At 41.8% G+C, this 24,669-nt stretch overlaps 1 protein-coding gene across 4 annotated transcripts in view; it reads left to right on the plus strand.

The window, feature by feature from the left end:
* Nucleotides 1-24,669, plus strand: part of LOC134220244 (protein TANC2) — a 326,312-nt gene that overhangs the window by 70,838 nt on the left and 230,805 nt on the right. Inside the window, exon 1 of one of the 4 annotated variants that reach the window (XM_062699242.1) lies at nt 8,255-10,282. The exons of the other annotated variants lie outside the window; for them this stretch is intronic. Within the exon in view, the coding sequence (XP_062555226.1) occupies nt 10,042-10,282 (241 nt within the window). The 5' untranslated portion in view covers nt 8,255-10,041. Of the gene's footprint in view, nt 1-8,254; nt 10,283-24,669 lie in introns of those variants that run through there. 4 annotated transcript variants of the gene reach the window in all.

Below are 24,669 nucleotides of genomic sequence, written 5' to 3' on the forward strand. Positions count from 1 at the left end.
TCACTTTGATACCAAGATGTACTCACTTTAGGCGATTTTCGAACATTTAGTCAAGGTAACCAAAAATTACCGCCTAACAATCAGCTACGACGGACTATGAGATGAAGTCCAGGAGCAGTAACCCTATTAATGAGTCTAGCTGATCTTCAATTTCGACACCTCACGCAACAATGCTGATACCGAGAGTCGACGCTTGCTGCTGTCCATACACATGCAGTGGAATGGCGACTTGATTGTGTGCTGGATGTCACTTGTTTTAGTAAGTTGAAGTGACCTTTTCTGTCCTTGGCTGTGGTGCTAAGAACAATAGTTTTCATTCCAGGTTTTTACATGAGCAAAATGTGGTTTCTGAGCCTTAGATTTTTTTTAAACAATACTAATAAATAGGTATATAATCATAAGTTTCAGCACAAGGGATGATAGAGATCGCCAAGGTACTGACAGTACTTTCTTTCATTAATCAGAAGCTCTTCAAAGTGATCAATTTTACCCACATTACGGTATCCGATTGCACCGTGCTCTCATCATGATCGTCGAACGAACGATGCATTTTTCAACTCTATACTGAACCGAATGGAGTACTATTTAGAATCGTAATGTGCATAACCTGGAGGCGCGTAGGCAAACTAGATTCTTATTCAGCTTCAATGTGTTTTATTGGTCGACCAAAGTATCTGCCGGAACCGTCTTGGCTCTTTCTTAGAACTGTGGAAGTTTTGAGCACATCTTGTGAACGGTTACGATTATTCTAGTCCTCGATTGATTTTAAATGGCATCGAGAAATTGAACTTTTAGTGAAATTAACTAAAATTTGTTTTAGTCAATCTACATGTGAATTTAAAAAAATGGATATTAGAAAGCGCGTTACACACAGAAATAAAACAGTGTAATATAGTGATGAATAAATTAAATAATTGTTTTGTATTAATCGACGTTACAAGCTGCCCGGAAAACAATTTGAAACGGTAGGTACCGTGTTGCTCGCCTAAAAGCAGCTAGGGGAACATGATTGTAACTGCTTCTGCAAGACCCAGCGTTGAGCAATAAAAGTGTGGTGCGTTCGTGCTTTAGATCTTTTAAGAACAGATCGCAAACCCTTATTTATATTAATGAACGGAGGAAGTAAACTGTTCGTCGTCGAAGCCTGATTGAACCGGGTCCATGAATGAGCACGCGGGTACCTACTTGAGATTCGTAGGAACGTACGGAAAAATAAAGTTGAAAAGCAGTTGGCAGTACTTGTGGCACTGAATCCGATCGAACACTGGTTGCATTATATAATGTCGTAACGTCAGGTTCGGCCTGCAGCTTATGATTAAAGTCTGGTACATATTAGCGAAGTTCACACCGCCATTTACCGAGCGTTTGGATGTAAATACCACTTCAGACTTGTTGACGACGGTCTATTAATTTATAATGCGATAGGGCGGAATTGGACACCTTTCGCTCGTTGGCCGCTTGGCTTGTTGGTGGGTCGGTTCGGTTGCCCTGACTTGGGCTGCGCTACTGCGCATGTCCTACAGAACTAGATCAACCGGGGTCCGATGCTAATCGTGACCAGCAGCGGGACGAGATTTATTGCACAAACGTTTTTAGGTTGATTTTGCTGGTGATCAGTCTTAAACTAATTATTGTTTGTATGCATATCCATATGCTTAGATTGTATGTCAGTATATATACCGACGAGTTGTGTTGAGCAGGTTAACTTTCTTAGCCATTAAAACGTGAATTGCCAACGAGAGATGGATAATGTTACAAACGAGGTGGCCTAGTCTGTCACTATTAATTCGATGGATATTTAAACTATATGCTTACATGAGATGTAAAACAAAGTACTGAATTGGAGATATTTAAATACTTGTACGTTCAAATCAGACGAGCTGTTTTTGTGTTATGATGTCCGCAAATATACTATACTAGTCTCATTAACCCGTCTTTGCTCGGGAATGATAAGTAAATTATGCAATTGAAATGTCTTATTGCAGCACCAAACGTACATAAGTAGAAAGGTTAAAAAAATATAAATTGATATATAGATGCAACTCGGTGTGTACACTGTGATCGGTTTCTCAATAGAGTTGCTGTCTTTATGTCCTACTCTCAGGAAATCATTTCTTCTCCCATCTTCTTTCTTCTTCGCTTTTTCTTTCTTTCATTTTTCCCGTTTTTTGTTCTTTCTTCTTTATGTCTTCTTCCTTTTTTTCCTCCTCAACCTCTTTTTTTTTCTTTTTCTACCTTTTATCTCCCTTGTTTATTCTTATTTATTCCTTCTTATTATATTTATTCTAATTATTTTTTTTCCCATCTTTCTCCTCCCTTTAGCCTTCTTCATTCCTTGAAATTACTCTGTGTCTTAGCTTAGTAAACTACTATTCGTTTTCTGAAAAAAAAAAACACTTCTCCCCCTGTACCCACCTGAACTCCTACTCCTGATAATCTCCTCTCCGTCTCATTGGAATAAAGTATTTCTTCTTATTATTATTATTGGCATTGCATCCCCACACTGCGCTATGGTCCAGGATACAGTTTTACGCGAAAAGATGCATTTTACGCCAAAACTATATATTTTAGAAAAAAAAATGTTGTTCTACACAATTGTTAGAAATAGTAAGGGCATCTTCATGATGCTATCAAAAAGTAGGGTGGCGCATCATATACAAAAAAGGATTTTTTTTATTTCTCGGAATACTGACATGCTATGTTTTACAAAGTTGTTGTGCAGCTTATTCCAATAATTTTTGCTAAAAAAGCTTTTTCTGTAGCTCTTAAGTTGGCTGATTTAGAGCGATTTTACCTAATACAATTAGAATGTACCTAAAAAACATTATTTTTGATCTACTTTTTTTGTTTTAGATTCTTTGAAAAAGTCGTCTTCGGGTGACTTTTAGAGCTCAACCAAATGCAACTTTTGATGGGAAAATATGCTCAATATATATTTTGCCGATCAAAAGTTATATTCGTTTTTCTGTCAAAACTACATTTTTTCAAAAGTTGATACCTCCGGTTGGGCCCAGAAAAGAAAAAGCTTTCTTAGCAAAATTTATTGGAATAAGCTGCGCTACAACTTTATAAAACATAACATGTCAGTATTCCGAGAAATAAAACTAAATATTTTCATTTTTTTATATGATGGGCCACCCTATTTTTTGATAGCACCATAATGATGGCCTTACTATTTCGAACAATTTTATAGAACAACACTTTTTTTTAATATATTTTTGGCGTAAAATGCATCTTTCCGTGTAAATCTGTATCCTGGACTATAGTGGCACTGGGAAATAGCCGCCTCGCAGCTTAGTGTTCATTAAGCACTTCCAGTTCCACAGTTATAAACCGCAAGGTTTCTAAGCCAGGTTACCATTTTTGCATTCGTATATCATGAGGCTAGCACGATGATACTTTTATGCCCAGGGAAGTCCAATCAGTCCAGTCCAGTCCAATCCGAAAATTGCCTAGACTGGCACCGGGAATCGAACCCAGCCACCCTCAGCATGGTCTTGCTTTGTAGCCGCGCGTCTTACCGCACGGCTAAAAAGGGCCCCCAGAATAAAATACATTAGGGGAGACTGGGTAGACTTGATCCCCTTTTCTGATTTCCGATGTATCACAGCCAAAAATAAATAAACATACGCGATTTCCACACAGACTCTCTTAGATATATAGTATATAACTTTAATGATGTATGACAGTCCTTAAATTATTGTTGTTATTGATACACAATCGGTTTTTTAGAGTGCTGTCAAAAATCTACTTTTGAAATATTCGGGGGAAATTGATCCCTCTCCGAGAACTTGCTTTGATAAAATTAGAAAGGTGCCCTCAGATTTTTTAAATATTTTTCCTTCAAAATACGCGCAATTTTCGAATTGCTGTGCGTATACATGAACGATTTTTGTTATTGAATTCGACAGCACATGCAATTTCAAAATTTGGGGAGACTTGATCCCCTTTCTATGATATCTACGCAATAGATATTTTTTCCTGCCAACCCATCATCAAATCTGTTAAATCCACACAAAATAATAGAAGCCTGCGAACAGATTTATATTTTTTGGTATTTTTTCGCCTATTTTGTGTATGGGTGACTAAAGGGGGATCAAATGTCCCCATATTGAGGCAATAACTTCAAATCCAAATATCCTAAAACTTTGATGGAATGTTGACATTTTCATCAGTACAAATCATTAAGCACATTTATGGCTTTGTGCTGTGAAAAAAGGAAAGCATTTGGTCATTGTTATGAAAAGTTATACAAATTTTGCGAGGCCAATAAAAAAATCTTTAGGAAGGTCAAAACATACAAACCGCCCTGCAGAATAAATAAGGTTGTCAATCCAAAAAATAACTCACCACATAAAGGTCATTTGTCTAGAGGATCTATATTAAAAAATACGCTAGAACAAAACTACTTTAGTTCTCGATAAAACAGGGGGTGATCAAGTCTCCCCGGGGATCAAGTCTACCCACCTTCCCCTACTTATGGGTCCTGTTGTACACCTCCGGTGGTGCAAAGGGCCGACTTGAAAGATCTCCATCCTGAGCGTTGCCCGGCTATCGCTTTAACCTGTTGCCAGGTTAGATTTCGGTCGACTTTTTTTATTTCTTTATTGAGGCTTCGTCGCCATGAGCCTCTGGGTTTGCCTCTGCTGCGATGTCCCGCTGGGTTCCAGTCTAATGCTTGTTTACAGATTTCGTTTCCGCCCCTACGTAGAGTGTGGCCGACTCAGACCCACTTCCGATCCTGAATTTCTGTTGCTATCGGCCTCTGGTGACAACGATGATGGAGCTCGTTGTTTGAGATCCAGTTGTGAGGCCACCAGGCCCGAATTATATACCGCAGGCATCTGTTAATGAACACCTGCAGCCGTTGAGTGTTCTCCTCTGATACACACCATGTTTCGCTAGCGTATAACAGCACAGATTTCACGTTAGAGTTGAAAATTCGTATTTTGGTGCGTTCACTTTTCTGCCTGTTTTTCCAGATATTTCTTAAACTAGCAAAGGCAGCCCTTGCTTTCTTGATCCGTGCGCCTATGTCGATCTTGGTACCGCCGTCTGACGCCATTTGGCTACCAAGATATTGGAAGCTTTCAACATTCTCCACTGGTTGCCCGGTTGGAAACTGGAAGGAGTCACCGTGTTTACATCCAACGATTTGGTTTTGTTGACGTTGATGACTAAACCTGCCGAAGAGGAGCGCTCGGCAAGGTCGTTGAGCTTACTCTGCATATCAGAGCGCCGTTGCGCGAGGAGTGCAACTTCATCCGCCAATTCGAAGTCATTTAGGTGCTCCATGGTTATAGGCTGCCATAACAGCCCGCGGTTTGGTTCACGGTCAATCGCATCTACCAGAATCTCGTCGATTACGATGAGGAACAGTAACGGTGATAGAATACATCCTTGCATCACACCAGCTACGACCCGGATAGGGTCGGACAAGACCCCATTGTGCAGCACTCTACACGAGAAGGCCTCGTACTGTGCCTAGATGAGGCTGATGATTTTCTCAGGAACTCCCTTGCGTCTCAGGGCGCCCCACATATTCTCGTGATTGAGACGGTCGAAAGCTTTTTCGTAGTCAATGAATACCAAGTAAAGGGACTCTTGGAATTCGTTGACCTGCTCCAGAATGATGCGGAGCGTGATAATATGGTCCACACAGGATCTTCCGGCACGGAATCCGGCTTGCTGCCGCCGCATCGATCTTCTCCTGAATCCGGGCTAGGATAATTTTGCACAAAACTTTGAGAACGGTACACAGCAACATAATGCCTCGCCAGTTATCGCATACAGTCAGGTCACCCTTTTTGGGTACCTTCACTAAGATACCTTGCATCCAGTCGACTGGGAAAGTTGCGGTTTCCAAATATTACGAAATAAACGATGCAGTAGTTGAGCGGATGTCATGGGGTCAGCTTTGAGCATCTCGGCTGATATGCGGTCGACCCCTGGGGCTTTATTCGATTTCATGCTTTGGATGGCTGTTTGAATCTCTAGCAGTGATGGCGCTTCGGTATTGACGCGTGTTATACGTCGGATCCTAGGCAGATCATGCCGAGGTGGTGATGGCCTGGCTGGCACTTGAAAAAGTTGTTCAAAGTGCTCGAACCAGCGTTTCAACTGGTCAGTTGGGTCGGTCAATAACTGATCATTCTCGTCTTTCACAGGCATCGTTGCATTCATCTTCGCCCCGCTTAAGCATCGTGAGATATCGTAGAGAAGGCGAATGTCCCCGGTTGCGGCGGCTCTCTCTCCTTCGTCGGCAAGAGAGTCTGCCCACGCTCGCTTGTCCCGTCGACATGAGCGTTTTACTTCCTTCTCAAGAGCCGCGTATCGTTGACGGGCTAAGACTTTGGCTCCTCTGGTTTTCGATCGCTCTATCGCGGCTTTGGCTTCTCTTCGCTCCTCTATCTTTCTCCAGGTCTCATCCGTGATCCATTGTTTTCTCTAGGTGCGTAGTTCGCCCAGATTGTTCTCGCTGGTGGTGATGAAGGCATTCTTGATGGCGGTCCATTGGTCTTCCACGCTGCCACCTTCCGGAATATCTGCAGCACGCGTCTCCAGTTCTTCGACGAAGGACCGTTTCACCGTGGCATCTTCCAGTCGGCGTGTGTTGAATCGTCGTCCAACTCTTTCCTCCTGCCGACGAATCCGCGCAATGCGCAGGCGTATTTCGCCGATGAGGACAACAGATATCGCCATATGGTTTTGCTATATTTTGGATCATCCGAACTGTTATTGATCAAGTATAACTCCCGAACTCAACAATAGTTTGGATGATTCAGAATATCCCAGAACTAGCTGATGATATTTCTCGGCCTTCCAAGCAAAGTAATGAATATGATTGAATGCATACCGAAACTTTGAATAACGAAAAAGGCATTTTAGCAGCTGTAGATATCAAGTCCCGAACAAGAATAATTATAAAAGAATAAATATCCCAGAGCTACGTTGCGGTGTTTTTCTCAACTTTTATAGGATGTATTGAACACGTTTAAATACATTTCGAAATTTTGAGTAGCATAAAAAATACATTGCAGCTGTAGATCTCCTTAACTCAAGGATATTTTGGATGACCCAGAATAACCCAAAGCTGTCTAACGATATATATTGACCCTCCAGGAGATGTAATGAACATGATTGGATGTATATTTACACTTTGAGTAACGTAAACAGTATTTTTTATCAGCTGTAGATCTCAAGGACCGTTTGGATGGCCCAGAATATCCCAAAACTATCTGACGATATATGTTGACCTTTCAGGAGATGGATATGATTGAATGCAGATCGATACTTTGAGTAACGAGAAATAAGCTTTTCAAAAAAGTCGTAAATCTCAAGTCCTAAACTCAAGGATAGTTTGGATGGCCTAGTACATCCAAGGAAGATTAAAAGTGGTTAATTGTATATCAAGGTTACTCTACGGACATGTTTGAATAAAAATCTTATTTAGAAACAGCACCGATTGCCCCCTATGTGTATATCCATTATTTTTATTTTCCGAACTTCACCATGTTCATGACGTACTAGGTTGTCGTAAAGTCGTAATCGCGCATGTGTGATAGTTTTCCCTTATTGGGGAGTTAATTTTAAGCCATTTTGCTAAAGATATATTTTATGCATCGTGCGATTTGATACCACCATTTTTCGTTTTGGGGTCATATATGACTCTTTGGGCCTAGCAGGGTTAAGTCATTATTCTGTTGTCATGGCTACTATTGAATATGACATCAAAAGATGCGAAATAATTACATTATTATAATACAAGAATTTTCGATTAGGATGTTTGTTCTGCTATGTTCTTTGCTGTTGTGTCATGTGTCATGAAATTCAAACGATTAAAATGCCTATCATCCTATGCTCACGCTTTTTGTTAGGCTTCAAACAAGATCAAACACACAACAACCTGTTAATCAATCCGTTGCGTAGTAACCGCGTGGTTCATTCTCTCCCATTCATTCGCCAAAGCTTGTTCTGCTGATGGTACAACTTATCTGCTTTCAACTTTTCGAGCAGTCTGTTGAATCGAGTGGCGTTCATCTATCAGTAGTACAGTTTTTATTATGGGTAGGTATCGCGGAACATAGTTCCATTCATTTCCATCCTCGTTTTACGTTCTCCGCGCTGAGATGCAGCTCGAGCTCGGTCTCCAGTCGCGCAGTGTGGTTGTCTGTCGATAATGTCCAGTTAGCGTATAGCGCAAAGCATGAGCAATAAGCATTCGCCGGCAGAGGAGAGGTTCAGTTCGGTCCAAGCCACCGATCGCGTCGGATGTGTTCCTTGAGGCTTACCAACGACGTGTGGCTTTTTAAACGGTGGTGAACGTGTGACTCAAGTTTTGTTTTTTTTGCTATCGCTCACTCGATACCGGTTTGGTGGACGCTTTTGTGGAAGTCTATTCCCGTGCGCAAGTATTTTTGCAGTCTTTCTTCGTTTATGTTTATTTTACTTCGTCAGTGGGCAAAAACTTTGACGAAAACCTTTAAAATCTTACTTGCAGTTCTTGGTGTCCCGTGGAGGTAGATATTGATAACAATTATTGTTGTTTGCGATGTCGCGTGTGCTGATGGAATTCATTGTTTGTGATTGGCAATATGATTTGAACATCAACTATATAACGAGTTAATAAAGTGTCTATTGGGAAGACAGCTACATGTTTATCGTTCAACGTGTTCAATATTGATAGATAACAAGACGTGTAGTTAGTTGGAGAAGTGAAGAAATTGTAATTGATAAGGTTTTCCAGAACCTATTTCAAGGAAAACGACGACTAGACAATTTTATTGTGTGGTGCATTCAGAAGTGGTACAAAGAAAATCCGCCCTATCGCGGGTCAATCTGGTTGATGGATATATATGCTCCCTGTCCGTATAATCAACATTTTCGTTGGATAATGGAACCTCGAGTGCACAGTTCAATGCGCAAAGAGTGATGAATAGGAATAGACGTGAAAGATGTAGGAAGTGTGTACGTTCATGAATTGAATTAATTCTTCAGCAGTTTTGTTGGAAGACGTGAATGCAAGAAGGTGGTAATACAAACAGTGGAACGTACTGGTTAGATTGCATCTTCATTTTAAGAATGTGGACCCTGAACGAACAAAGGATGCTGCTGCTCCTAGTGTAATTAAAATGTGAGATGTATGAGAAAGTTGAGATTGCGCTTTTTATATCGAGATGATCATCATCATCGTCGTCCATAGCATGGTCGACATGGTCCACGAGAATACCGGACATCGCAACACCGTGTGATCCGTTCATCTTTAATTATAAAACATAATTTATGTACCTGTGCTCATATAACCCGTGGAATTACGTTGCAATTCTTGTGGAGTGAGAAAGCAACTTGGAACGGCCGAAGGAGACACAAAAAAGTTTCTCTTTGTACTTATCCACGTTCTTCCTTCACTTCTGCCCGACGTTCTCTGTAACATAAGTGATCCTACAATATACCGGAGAAGTGCATGCTTCAAGCAACTATTCCATGATACTTGAACAGTCGCGAAGAAGCATTAAGTTTCCCGTAGTTGGTGTGAGTGAAACGATAAATTTTCCGGGAAAGTGAAAGAACACGGCAAAACAAAAGACCTCGATTCCGATGTACAAAAGAGGACCAATGCCGACGGATGGATGGAAGATAATTTAACAACAAAACATTTATTTCCATCGAAGAAGTGCAATAACAGCAAATAAATGATAATGATAATTTCGAATAACGAGATTAGGTTAATGGTGAATTCCCATAATAGTGAGTGAAAAGTGAGCAAGGGGAGAAAAATTGTGTTATTTATCAGTCTTTTGAATGGCCCAATATATTATAGTAATTGTTCGAAGCTCACCGTCGAAGGAATACATTGATCAACAGTTCTGTAATAAATCACTATCAAATCGATCCTTCACTGTCATAATCAGTGAACCCATTAGACTGTTCGTACGATCGAACGGCAGTATTATTGTTGTGACGACAGTGAAATTGATAATAGACGACTCTCTCCATCCTGCTATGCGTGTTCAATGTTAATGGGTTGAACATATATTGGAAATGCCTATCACTACGAAGACTACGAAAACATTGCCATCCAGCAGTGCAACAAGTGCAGCAGCGAACGGAAAAGAGTTCTCATCGATTGCTAGAGCCGGTAGCCCATCAAGGGCGGCTGCTTTTCCGGCTCCGTCCAACGTTGGTCCAAGTAGAGCTGCTGCTGCTACATCTAATGGACTAGCAGCCATCGGCGGTGGACGTAATGCCCGTCCGGGAAGTGGATTGAGTCTAAGCGTATTAGGTAAATTAATCTGTTTTTGTTTTTAATGTGATTGTAGTTATGACAATAGGAGGTCTGTTATGCAAGCTAAGCTGAGCACTTACCGTTTGGTACCGAAATGAAAGTTTGGTTTTTGCACAACGAAACGTTATGAAACTTCGGAGAAACTTTTCAGGGTAAGCGTCCTAGTTTGAATAGATTTTGAAACCTTGGATTCGGACTTTACCACAGTCCAACTGGAACTTGGCCTACTTTTCAACTTACTATTCTATTAGCATTTCCTCAGTTATTAATTGAAAGCTTAATATAATATCATAGCTTTTTTCAGTTTTAGATAGGGAAGCTGTTAATTTTTTGCCTGATAAAGGCATTATTTTAGACTTATAATTACTTATGACCTTTTGATAACCTTTTTACTTGTATACACTACAATTTGAAGAACCTTATTTACGAGGAGCGTCCGTATTGCTGGCTAGTCCGAAAATGCGCAACAAATCCTCAAAACTCGCCAAGGCGCTCTTGTATAGTGTTTCAATGTCAGCCAGACAGTGGTCCTCAGTACTGGTAGTTTTCGTGATCGTCATGTGAAAGCGAAAACAGTTTCATTTTCATTTTCAAAAGACCAAATGAAAATGTAGCGGGCTCCCGGTCATATTGTTCCTGATTTTCAAGTTAGAAGTAACATTATTGAAGATGAAACAGCTCTTGTAGTGACGACTGACGGTTGATTAAAGGGAACGGTAGTTTCAACAAAATGTTACACCCACCATTTTGTCAACCTGTTGCCTGAAAATAAGCTTGCTGTTGAGGGTCAAGCCAAGGTAGTCGTCCTCATCGGCCCATTCCATTGTCGTACCATTGAGGTGATTTCACAATCTTCAGGTGGAATTTGTTTGGGGAATTTCGAGTGGTAGGGCATCAGCCCTGGGTCTTCCCCGCGTTGATACAGATCTTTCAGTTGGTTTGTTGGAGTTTTGCAACAAGCGATCTGACCACTCCCTTGTAGACGAGACTTGTGTTCTCTGCGTACAGAGACAGAATGCAACCTTATGGATGTTCTGGTATGTCGAAGGTGAAGAGGTTATACATCAGGGGCTCGAAGATACTGCCCTGGAGGACGCTTGCGATGATGTCATGCTCATTGGAACTCGCTCGGCTGATTGAGACCCGGAATGTCCTCGCTGACAGTTAATTGTGGATGATTTTCACTAGGTGGCTGGGAAGATTGTAGCGTTGTAGTTTGTACATCAGGTCACTTCCACAATTATTTCATACATGTTTACTATGCCAAGTTACTTTTTTGATGACCAGCGGTTCTCAACCTTTTGCATCAGTGGCACCCCTAAGGGGCCCTCCTTAGTCGTGCGGTAAGACGCGCGGCTACAAAGCAAGACCATGCTGAGGGTGGATGGGTTGGATTCCCGGTGCCGGTCTAGGCAATTTTCGGATTGGAAATTGTCTCGACTTCCCTGGACATAAAAGTATCATCGTGTTAGCCTCATGATATACGAATGCAAAAATGGTAACTTGGCTTAGAAACCTCGCAGTTAATAACTGTGGAAGTGCTTAATGAACACTAAGCTGCGAGGCGGCTCTGTCCCAGTGTGGGGATGTAATGCCAATAAGAAGAAGAAGAATGCACCCCTCCAGAACTTTACATAGTCTAAGGTACCCCCTGTTTTTTTGAGTTTTTTTTTTCTAAGAGCATGTGATCGATCTGCGCTTGACTTCTATCAAACCGATGGAATTTGTCTTCACATTCCGACAAATTTACGCATGATGATTTACGTACTTCGACTTAGTTATTTTTAACTTTGGTAGTACTAATCATTTTAATACTAAAGAGAATTAACTTCAAGTTGTTTCGATTGATTTGCCACAGCGATTACGTGCCACAGTCTGATATGTGTAAGGACATAAACGGGAACCTTCTTACGAACGAGCGTGAGGTGATCCAAAGGTGGCGGCAGCACTATGAAGAGCACCTGAATGGCGATGTGGCAAACGAAGATGGCGGTATGGTGATGGACCGTGGGCAGGACATAATTTTACCGGCTCCGGATCTCCAGGAAATCCAGGAGGAGATTGGCCGGCTGAAGAACAACAAAGCCCCTGGGGTGATCAACTACCAGGAGAGCTATTTAAACACTGTGGTGAGGCACTGGCTAGAGCGATGCACTGGGTCATTACCAATATTTGGGAGGAGGAAGTTTTGCCGCAGGAGTGGATGGAAGGTGTCGTGTGTCCCATCTACAAAAAGGGCGATAAGCTAGATTGTAGCAACTACCGCGCAATCACATTGCTGAACGCCGCCTACAAGGTACTCTCCCAAATATTATGCCATCGACTAGCACCAATTGCAAGGGAGTTCGTGGGGCAGTACCAGGCGGGTTTTATGGGCGAACGCTCCACCACGGACCAGGTGTTCGCCATTCGCCATGTACTGCAGAAATGCCGCGAATACAACGTGCCCACACATCATCTATGTCATATCTACACCAGCTATGGCAGCTAATGCACGAACACGGTTTTCCGGATAAAGTGACACGGTTGATCAAAGCGACGATGGATCGGGTGATGTGCTTAGTTCGAGTTTCAGGGGCATTCTCGAGTCTCTTCGAAACCCGCAGAGGGTTACGGCAAGGTGATGGTCTTTCGTGTCTGCTATTCAACATCGCTTTGGAAGGGGTAATACGAAGAGCATAATTCCGTCCAGCTATTTGGCTTCGCCGACGACATAGATATTATGTCACGTAACTTTGAGAAGATGGAGGAAGCCTACATCAGACTGAAGAGGGAAGCCAAGCGGATCAGACTAGTCATCAACACGTCGAAGACAAAGTACATGATAGGAAGAGGTTCAAAAGAAGACAATGTGAGCCACCCACCGCGAGTTTGCATCGGTGGTGACGAAATCGAGGAGGTAGAAGAATTTATGTACTTGGGCTCACTGGTGACCGCCGAAAATGATACCAGCAGAGAAATTCGGAGACGCATAGTGGCTGGAAATCGTACATACTTTGAACTCCGCAAGACACTCCGATTGAATAGAGTTCGCCGCCGTACCAAACTGACAATCTACAAAACGCTCATTAGACCGGTAGTCCTCTACGGACACGAGACCTGGACGATGCTCGTGGAGGACCAACGCGCACTTGGGGTTTTCGAAAGTAAAGTGCTGCGTACCATCTATGGTGGGGTACAGATGGCGGACGGTACGTGGAGGAGGCGAATGAACCACGAGTTGCATCAGCTGTTGGGAGAACTATCCATCGTTCACACCGCGAAAATCCGACGACTGCGGTGGGCCGGGCACGTAGCCAGAATGTCGGACAGTAACCCGGTGAAAATGGTTCTCGACAACGATTCGACGGGTACAAGAAGGCGAGGTGCGCAGCGGGCAAGGTGGATCGATCAGGTGGAAGATGACTTGCGGACCCTCCGTAGACTGCGTGGTTGGCGACGTGTAGCCATGGACCGAGCCGAATGGAGAAGACTCTTATATACCGCACATGCCACTTCGGCCTTAGTCTGAACAAATAAAATAATATTGTTTCGATTGATTTCTAACACGAATGTGTTACGAATAAATACAAAATGAAAAATTGGACAATCCCAAAGAAAGGATAAAAAATGAAGTTTTGAAGGAGTTTGATGTTTTATGAAAATAAAATAGTTCTCGATTGTAGTCTTCTGATGTAAGACCATGCTGAACAAGGCTGGATTAAATTCACGGTGCGGTCTAGATTGTTTTTGATTTCCCTGCGCATGAGAGTTTTATCGTACTAGCAATGCAAAAATAACAATTTGGCTGTGACACATCGCTGGTCATACTTAAAGCCAACGAGGAATAATAAGCCGGTTCTAATTGGTTTGAGTATGCTCCAAAAAGTACAAAACTACCGAAGATTGCCATAACTTTTGAAGTCATGAAGTTTGGTGTATCGCATAATGCGTTTTATCTATTTCCCAAGATTTACATTCGAACCGGTACTTGGTAAATCCGTTCACCGGTTCCAATCTATTCAAATACGGTCCAAGAAGTACACAACTAACATAGAATGCCATAACCTTTGAAATCTTGAAGTTTGATGGTATTCGGCCCGGTACCTTTTCCGTAAAGGTACCCCGTAACAGGTTCCGGCGGAACGTCCGGAATCCGGAATACAGGCCATATTTTGGACCGATCAAATTCCTGATCATATTTTGTATAGTTTATGCGCCGCTTTCAATCAAAATATCTTAAATTCATTTCCGAAGTATGCGTTCTGAGAAATGGCCAAAAGCTAACACCCATTTTAAATCTGTATTTACTCCGGAGCCAAGTGGCCAATCCTGGAAATCCATAAAACTCCCAAAACTTGAATAAATTCCGCTACTTTTGGTGAAAGTTACGATAAAAAATGTTGAAAGACAAAAAAGTTACAGCCAAAAAGGTTTTTATTATAGTCTTCAAAACGGGGGTTAATAACGGATGGGTTAAGTAAATATGGAAAGTTTTAGTTTTTTGATCACGAGATTAATGCCAAGCCCTTGTGTTAAAAATATTTGATTTTCAGCATGTTTCTTCTTCTTCTTATTGGTATTGGACAGAGCCGCCTCGCAGCTTAGTGTTCATTAAGCACTTTCACAGTTATTATCTGCGAGGTTTCTAAGCTAAGTTACCATTTTTGAATTAGTATATCATGAGGCTAACACGATGATACTTTTATGCCCAGGGAAGTCGAGACAATTTCCAAACCGAAAATTGTCAGGAACGCCCCGGGAATCGAACCCAGCCACCCTTATCATGGTCTTGCTTTGTAGCCGCGCGTCTTACCGCACGGCTAAGGGTGAAGCCAGAGTAAACGCGACGAGCGATGCGACGCGACGCGACTCACGTAAAAGAATAACAATCATTATCAACAGGCTGTCAAATTGCACTGTCGCGTCGCGTCGCATCGCACGTCGCGTTTACTCTGGCGGGCACCTAAGGAGGGCCCCGTTGCATGTTTGTCTTAGTTTTAGCAGCGGTTTCAGAAGTGGCATTGGGAAAGGTAGACTTTGGAAAGCTTATAACATCTTTTCGAATGCTGTCAAATTTGAGATTCTGATACACAAATTCAGGAATAAAAATGTCAAGAGTTCATATTAATTTAATCTCTTTCGTGGTTTCTTTTTTATTTCGGAAACATTCTTTCAAATTCAAAACTTACTCTCAAAAAACATCACTGCAATCGCAGAACTCACCCTCATCAATTACGCTATCTACTACTAGTCCCTGCGGGGTTTTTAATCCGTCGTTCAGTCAGCAGAACACAACAACGTCACGCAATCTTGGACAATCTGCATAGAAATTGAGGCCATCATCTGCCACCACCACCGCACCATGTCGCCATGTTGTTGTAGTTGAGATAATCGCTCCACTAACGGTGTCTAGCACTGCTCTCCGCTAACACTAATCGACGCCCCAAGCTGGAAACGAAATGTTAATATTCCCGCGATCGCCAGTGGTGCAGTAATGTTGTTGCGAAAGATAGCCTTCCTTCCAATCACTGCAGCTTTGAGATTCAGACTCCGATCCCGGGACAGTCGATCGTGTGCGGAACGGCGGTGTGTTACATCATGGTAGCGCGGTTTTCTGACCATCATCGGTCGGGTTGGTATGGTGCCCTTCGTTAGTGCAGTCGTATCGCACTCCAGGAACAAAGAAGCCGAATTTATTCCTTTATGGTCAGCCCTCTGTACGTCTATCAGGCGCTGATGAGCTGTCCTCCTGGTCCCGGTCATCCAAATTATAAAAATTAAGTTTGCATTGATTGATTGATCGCATCAAGGGAAACGCATAGCGATTTTTCACCATAGACTGGCGCATGGAATGGCGGGAATCAATTGAACCGTGAATATTGGAATGGATGAAAAATGTGAAGTTCAATAGATCGTCTCCGCCAGACTATAGTCATATAGCAACGTGTCGCAGCGAAAGGTGCGTACAGCACGTCCTTTATTGTGGTTATGAATTTAATTAACTACGGGCACCTTGGCCAGCCAGAAAATTCGGTTTTGTTTCTCTGGAAGCGCCATAAAACCCACATTAAGTGTTGCTTATCGTCATCGTTTGCTTTGTCTTTTATAGGCTTTTATACAGTCTGGCGCTCCAACCGGTAGCGCTGTCAAATTCCAGTTTAATCATAAGTCATTCATTAGCAGTTCATTGCTGCTATTGTTGAGCGGACATAACCCTTAGCGGCATTTATAAATAAATAATATTTGGGCATTGTTTTATGGAAGCACGAACAAATTAATTTTAGTTTCGCATTCCATCGTGTCGCGTAAGTACGGCAAACATGCTGTCAATAAAACAATATACAAACGGTAGATGTGCCCGAATGATCTGCGTCACCTCACCACTTCGTTTATCAACACTTATCACTCGTCCGACAGGTTTTTTTATTTCCCGTAAAATAATTTCTCGCCAAAAATCTGAGTTAATGATAAATCTTATACTCATGAAAATTACGAACCCTGTTGCTGAATGAGAATTGCGAACCCGGGTAATTACTTTATTAGCGTACAAGAAAAGTAAAAAATAGCACCGGTTCTAATGATGGCCTTTATCTCCAACAGAAAATAATCGAGAACACAGGCGCCAGTATGACCTAGCAAATGAGATCACCAGTACTTGTACATTGAAGATGTGTGTTAGTCCCAAGCAAACATCTGTTGGTTCACTGTGCAAGAACAGCTGATCTGTTTGATCTGGTCACAATGGAGTAGCAACTACGAGCCAATCAAGCTCAAGCTCAACAGAAAATAATCGAGAACGAGTCATTAAATCATAGCTTGTCAGTTGGGGTGGTGTTCGTCCGATTTTGTTTTTAACACACCTTGTATAAGTTATAAGCTCTGAGCAATGAGCACAATGGTTGGGCTACTTACAAAGGTGCGACCAAAACTTCCAAAATATGATTTGGAAGATTGTGACAAAGTGACGCTTGAGGTAAATGTGGGAAAAGCTGTATTCTGAAAATGTATACAGTGCACATGATATGTGCTATGTAAGGATAAGTATTTCCGTATTACCACAGACGGACATATTTTGCGTCAAAATCATCGTGCGAAAATCACTAACACCATCTGATGTTTACATTGTGTTTGGCCAAATTCCAGGAGTGAGCAAACTTCAAATGCACTGCATGCAAAAAAAAACTTTCAGAAACAACCAACCTCGTTCATGCAGGACATCAGATTGATGTAAGTTACGGGCCTTTCGCCACTCACTTACTCACTGATGTGTCCTGAGCACCACTATGGGTACATTGCTTTGGGCCAACGTAAAAGATCTCCATCATTTGGGCCTTTTGCTCAACCGCTTCATTTTCTCCGGTCATCCATTGTTTAGTGCGCCTCATTTTCGTTCGAGATTTCACCGAGAGCGGACGATGGCGTCCGGTTGCGATCCGGATCCCAGTGGAAACGACTGCTGCAGGTTTTATTTACCATTTCAAAGCTTAAAACCTTAGCTTTGAGATAGTTTGGTTTGTTTTACACGCAAAGATTAATATCAAAAAGTTGTAGAAGAAAAACTTTAGTTATAATAATTCTTTGCTATAAAATGGTCCCGCAAACCTAATGTCCCCAAATGTCCCCTCATCGGTAAATAGGGGATTGAAATATAACCCTAGTACCACCTTTTTGTGAGTGATTTGCTTGCGCATATTTGGGCGTTTACGAGAACGCAGCAAGTAAAATTTTCTTGAGAATTGTGGTTTTTATTCTCTATATCTGGTAATGATTAAAAAATGAGCAACATTATCACTAGAAATATTTTTTTTTGCTATTTTATGCATGCTGTATTAAAAACAAACAAAAAAAATTGCCCAAAAAAAATTTTTTTTTTTTTCATTGATTACATTTTGTGAAGGGTTAACGATGGTTTAAGGTTTAAAAAGGTTCTTAAATATTCCTTCACATAAAATATGTTGCATACAAACAGTTTTCATTGAAAAAATATTTTTGGTCGCCCATTTGTATGAGAATTCCCCATAGTGCGGTGGCGTCTGTGGCGGTCGTATCAGCAGCAGTGAAGGACAATTTCACAACGGTGGCGTATGAAGTAGAGATCCCAGCAAACACAAGATCGTATATCATAGCGAATAAGTGTACAAAGTGGAGACCATATACGTGCATTTTGCACGCAGTCAAATGGAGGAATGCGCCTATATCGCCTCCACCTTGTACACTTATTCGCTAGCATATGCGATTTTGTGTTGGCTGGGATGAATGAAGAACCATCCGGTGGTCTTCAACAGTTACAGCAGCTTTCAAGTCACAGTTTTTTCGTATGATTCAAACTATTGAACGGTTGCTGCAGGTGATTGAAAGGGAGCATTATAATTTAATCGGTTCTTTTCAGGACCACCACTATTTTTGGAAGCAATTTGATTTGAGAGGATTATCTGCAAAGTACAGCCGTGAGTGAGTAGAAGACATGACGTCAAGTTAATATTTCTCACAAGACAACGACTTTGGTTTTGTTGCTTTTAGTAATTGGAACAGCGCATTATACAAAATGAATCAATTATTTTCAGGATCACCATATCATATAAGGTGAATTTTCTTAAAGGTGCAAATTAATCGCTTGGCGACGGCAGAAGGTATGCGTCGATAGTGGAATCACAAGCGCGCATCAAAAGAAGACGCTGTAATAAATTTATTCGCATGGCGAGTGTAGAAAATTCGATGGCGTCAGTATCGGCCCGAGCGACGACCGGCGGTGGGTAATTGCTGTAGAAATATATTCACTAAGAAGGCCTGTGGGCCAAGGGTCTCCACTAGCCTTACGAGCAAAGACGTAGGGTTGCCAATCCGGAGATGGCGAGTTCGATTCTCGGTCCGGTCTAGGATGTTTTCGGGTTGGAAACATTCTCGACACCTTGGGCATAGTGTAACCATTGTACTTGCCACTCAAGCTACATACTCTACAGCTACATACATGCAATGGCGGGCATAGAAAACATCTCAATTATTAACTGAGGAATTGCTAAGAGAATACTTGAAAGCGGTCAAGTTCCAGTTGGAATGTAGAGCCGTTAAAGAAAAGGAAGAAGAATAAGAAGCCAGTGGGCAATATTTAAATATGGGACTTTGGTATTATTGGTAAAACTTTTTTTTTTATTTCTGTGAATTTTGAAATTACTTCAGTTCTTCACTTGTTATGATATTGCCAGCGCTAAGGGAGCAACTGGCAAGGGAGGAGGTTCGGTTACGGAGATGCTGTCATTTTGAAAACCGTCATTTGTGCTCAATATCAAACCGGATGGGCATCTCTACTTTGAACTAAAGCCTGTCCACGTTAAATTTCGGACACCCATCATCCAACTCGATTTTAAACATTTTTACCAACCACTAAGACGAACTATTTACATGACAGCTCAATCTCTTCGCTTAACCGCTGCTTTCAGCATGTTTTAGCTCTCATCCAAATTGATGAAATGGCGACAAATCAATTGAACATTATCTGATTGTCCGAAATTTAACGTACACAGGCTTTATAAACAAATCAAGTTTTTGTACAAGAAAAACAACACGAAAGTTTTTTGGCCTTTTTCAAAGTGTCATGAATTGAAGTGATTTAATTCAAAAATTGAATTCTAATGCGTATTTATATAGTAAATTTAATCTATTTTGAGGCTCAATGATGTTCGCCATCAAAGTTTGCGAAATTCGGTTGTGGGCACCCTTTTTGGTTCGGTTATGGGCACCCTCATTTTATTGATAAATCATTCAATATCGTTTTAGTTGTCCCCTAACTTATTTTTAATAACGTTTTTATGCAGTTTTTAAAATTATTTAGACATAATTGATTGAAATAATGAGAATTCATATTTTTGTTCTTTGAGCATGTCTAGTTATTATACACACACTTTTTGGAAGAAAGCGTTGACCGATTTGCCTGCAACAAGTTGCATTCGACGGGGAATCCTGTCCCATTGTTTCCTATTGAAAATTGGTCAGATCGGACACAAAACACAAAAGGGTGCCCACAACCGAACATCCTCCCCTAATATTTAACAATGCATACTAAACTATACATAACTAAGCGCGTTAAAAACGTTAAAGATTTGATTGGTTCATAAAATAAAGCTGGTCGAGAAAAACATTTATCAATCGTGGTTTTCCGCAGTGGGAGTCTCCTTCGATAAACTTTGGATGTACGGATGTCCAAGAATCGAATTATTGAGTCACGCTGTTCTTCGCGCTGCAGTTATATAGGAAACCCAACCTTAGCGCAGAACATCGATCCATAAAACTGACCGAAAAGGGAAAACTTTTCAGAGCGACCCTCGCAAAAAAAAAAGTTTCGGAGCGGAGGACTTCCGCAATAAACTGATCAGGACGTCTGTTGAACGATGACAAAATTCAGATCGCATTTAAAAACGAAAAAATAAACATCGGAGAAAGCGTGGCTCACTCTGAAAGCGACTGCTTTCGTATTCCTGTTACACAGGACTTGGTCGGTTGGTATCAAGATGAGGCTACGATTTTAGCGAAGTTGGGGAGGAAAAACAGTCATGGGGATTGTGGGGAGCGTGGGGACTTACAACCCTGGGAAGACTAGGGAGGCTCGCTAACCTCCTTGGAGGGACATATTTCTGAGTTGGGGTGTCCGGAAAGTCCAAGCTGGATCTAGATCTGGTGGTACAGTCCTCCATCTTTGAGGAAGCAGATGAGGACAAATAGGCTAGCGGTATCGTCAGCTATGGCGAGGATGGCCTCTATCCATGGATGTTTCGAGTGGTCACTTTGTAGCGCAGCGATGGCACTAGCGGAATCAGTCAGAACTAGGACTGGTTTGTTGGAGGGGGTGGTATCGGCAATCAATAGAGCAGCGGTTTTCGCCGAGAAGACGCTGCATTGTACAGAAAGGCTGCCCGAGACCGTTAGGTTGCTCCCAGTAACGGCTAAGCCGACTCCTTCTCTCGAATGGGAACCGTCAGTGTATCGATGTTCATGGTCCCTAAACTCAGTGTTTAGAAACTCGGCGACCAATCTTCGAAGAGCTTCCGTGTTGTCCCCTCTTTTAAAGCGCCTCGCAATGGAGTTGTTTATCACTCGATGTCAGTGGACCTAGTGGACCTGGGGGATACTGACGCTGGCCATCGTGTTCATGATCCGATCCCCTTCCTATGGTTTCCGGATGTAGCGGATTTTATGCAAATAGCCACTTGCACACGATGGCGAAATAGGAAGACACCTGCTCCGGCACAGGCAGCCTCAGTGGGTGTAGAAGGAAGATGTCCCGAAGCTATGCAAAGGTATTGGATGAAGACTGGGGCAAGCTCACAACGTTCTACACAAGTCAGTTCCAGTCCGTACAGTAGGCTGCTGTCAATGAGCGCTTGTTCGATACGATACCAAGTGGTATCGATACGATACCTGTTGTTCGTCCTATGCGGTCTTGTTAAAGTTTTAACAAGGTTAATCCTTGGTTTGCAGCCGACTTTGACCGCTTGGAAATGAGGGACGAAGGTCAGTCCTCGGTCGATGGAAACTCCGAGGACCTTGACAAGTTTCCGGTTTGGAATCGGCTGCCCATTAATCTTAAGACTAGGGCCGGAGAGACTATGCCGTCCATTGCACACATGCTCGCTGACCCTTTTGCCGGCCAACATGGTGAAGCCAACCGACGAGGCCCATCGCCCATCGATGAACTGCACTAACCGCTGCTTGGGTTCGGATACGCGTTCGCGCCGGAGTGTCTCCGACCACCACAAGCAGAATGTCGTCCGCGTAGACGAAGATGTAGATGTTCTTGGGGAGGTCATTAAAGACCCTATTCATGGCAACCAGAAACAGGGTTACTGCTAGAACAGACCCCTGCGGGACCCTAGTCTCCTCTGGGATTGGCAAAGCTATTCATTAGAGATTTTTGATATCTTCGGAAGTTTGTCTTTATTTTTTTAGCCCTCTACTTCAGGAGTAAGAAGAGAAATTCACTTATTATCGCTGAAATTATTTATCTTGTATGGAGACATTGTAGAAACCGAAATTTCAAGACACTTTATCGAAGACACCAAATTTCTGTCTCTCAAGTGAACGAAGTAGTGCAAAGTTAGTACCCGCTTAATTTTTTTTAGCTATAAATTTTTGCCTTATTCGTTGAAATCAATAAGGCCGATACAAATATTTAATATCTATTTTGACTCCCCCCCTCGGATTTTTTTTGCCAAAAAATAATATTTTGAGGGGGCAACAAAATAAAATTTAGATAATTTTGAGGATTTTCAATTTTCTTTAACAAATCCGAGGCGTTTTTTGATTTTTTTCATTTTAATATTTATTTTTTATTATCCCCCTTCCTTAACCTTTCGGAGACCAGTAGGACAAAAAGTCACATAAATATTTGTAACAGTCTAAATGCCAACAAATAAATTATGGTTAGGTCATGCACTGTGCTCAAAAACCTTTCCAATAATCTTTAAGGGGATCTAATAAATTATAATTAATGCAATAATTTTGAATTTTCTATGACATGGACAATCTCTAATAAAGACAAAAAAATAAATATACAGATAGGACCTAGAGTTTTTTTTTCATCTAAGGATTGACAATCCAGCGCCTTTGCGCACAACTTTGACTAAAGACTTGGTCGGATACCGCTACACACTAACATATGCAATTCCAGTGCAATTACTGTCAGTTCATTCCTAGAATTCAAGAAAATTGTTCTTTGGACACATGTTTCAAAATTAACACCGGTCGAGCATATTATATGCTTCCAGCTGGTATACAGACTGTGCAACATTCAGCTAAACATGAGAAATTCGACCAACATGGAGCAATAACGTATAATTATTCTTCGACGAATGGGCTGTCAGTAAATTGCCATACTCTTTATCTGTATGTTTACAAATGTGAAAGTGTGGCACCTCATGACATGATCTTATAGCTAAATGTTGAAAATTTCACGATTCATTCTGCGAAACCTATGCCAAATTATCCAATTCAAGTAAAGCGAAATCCTGACCTGAAACCTGATCATGAAAGCGAAATCAGTTCCCGGAAATGTGTCTCGGCATTCTCCTCACTTTAGGCCATATGCCATTATGCCGGAGTAAATCAGCCACTGGCAATTGTAGGGAGGTAAAAGGGAGAAATAACCACCATCAACTTGAATTCCATACCAACAAATCTAGTTTAGTGTTACTAAAGGACCAGGGAGAAGCATATATTTGTGCACTCTCTCTTTCAATAGTTACAGGTTCCAGTGAAAACTGTCTATACAAGTTTTTTTTAATTGATCTTAAATGCTTTTTCACAAATTACGTAGGACGTGGAAAGAGGCCAATCAAGCCCATATAAAAATAAGGAAGCGCATAAAAAAGTTCACAGTGACTTAACATTCTGTTCTAATTATAGAGGTAGTTTAGTCATTTTCACAAGAAATCATTTTTTTAAACAACTCATTTTTGCCCGGGTCTTTTTAAAAAGTTAAGCGAGATTGCTCACACTGTACGACATTTTAAATGTACGTAAGAGGTCAACGGACAACTGCATCGCCCTGGGCCACAGAAAAATTGTATTACTGACGTGCGTCTTGGTTCGCCATTACCGACTTCACCGGGCAGGGCTGTGAGCTGGGATGACGAGATGCTGTGAGGAACAAAGTGAAATTGTTTAGCACTCGATAACATGGTGAAATTTCCATCGACTGTAACCAGTCTTCGCTCGGCCAGTATTGTGCGCCATAAACAAGCAAGAAGCATTCTTCCTTTGTCAGGCTCCGTTTGCGTCGTCACCTTCTTCCACCTTTACTGATCGCATGGATCAACTCAAGAGGAGGAGTTGCTCTCTGCGTATGTTTGAAAAACACTTAACGCTCGTCAAATATTTGCTGCCGAAGACTGGATTACCATTTACGCGGTGGCTCAACCGGGTGCAGAAGAATATTTTGCGACTCATCAAACACCAGGCCAGACAGACAGAAGCGAGCGCGGCCGGATTGATGGCGCTTTAATGCTTCAAATGATCTGCACTGTGAGCAGCATGGTAAGCACTTCAAATCGATGACCTAAACCGAGTAAACTCTCATCATAGATGGAGTGCACCATGTGCTTTGGCGTACTATCCACGGCGGCACGGTGAACTGCCTGGAAGAGTCCATAAGCAAGAACCAAATCAATCACTTTCGCCGATTGTGCTTTCCAAATGCCATTGAGGAACACAAATCGAACGTCAGCAGTTCAGTTTTTCAAGAGCGAATCGAGTGGCTGTGGTGAAGCGAGAAAAAATGTCCGAGCCAGAAGACTATCCAAATATTGACTGAGTCATTAAACCAGATGAAGAAAAGAACGGAGAAAGACCAGCGCCAGACCAGACGTATGTAGCCAATATCGAATTTGTTTCGCTTGCTATACAACCGAGAG

This window comes from Armigeres subalbatus, chromosome 3, assembly GCF_024139115.2.
Source record: "Armigeres subalbatus isolate Guangzhou_Male chromosome 3, GZ_Asu_2, whole genome shotgun sequence".
NCBI lineage: Eukaryota > Metazoa > Arthropoda > Insecta > Diptera > Culicidae > Armigeres > Armigeres subalbatus.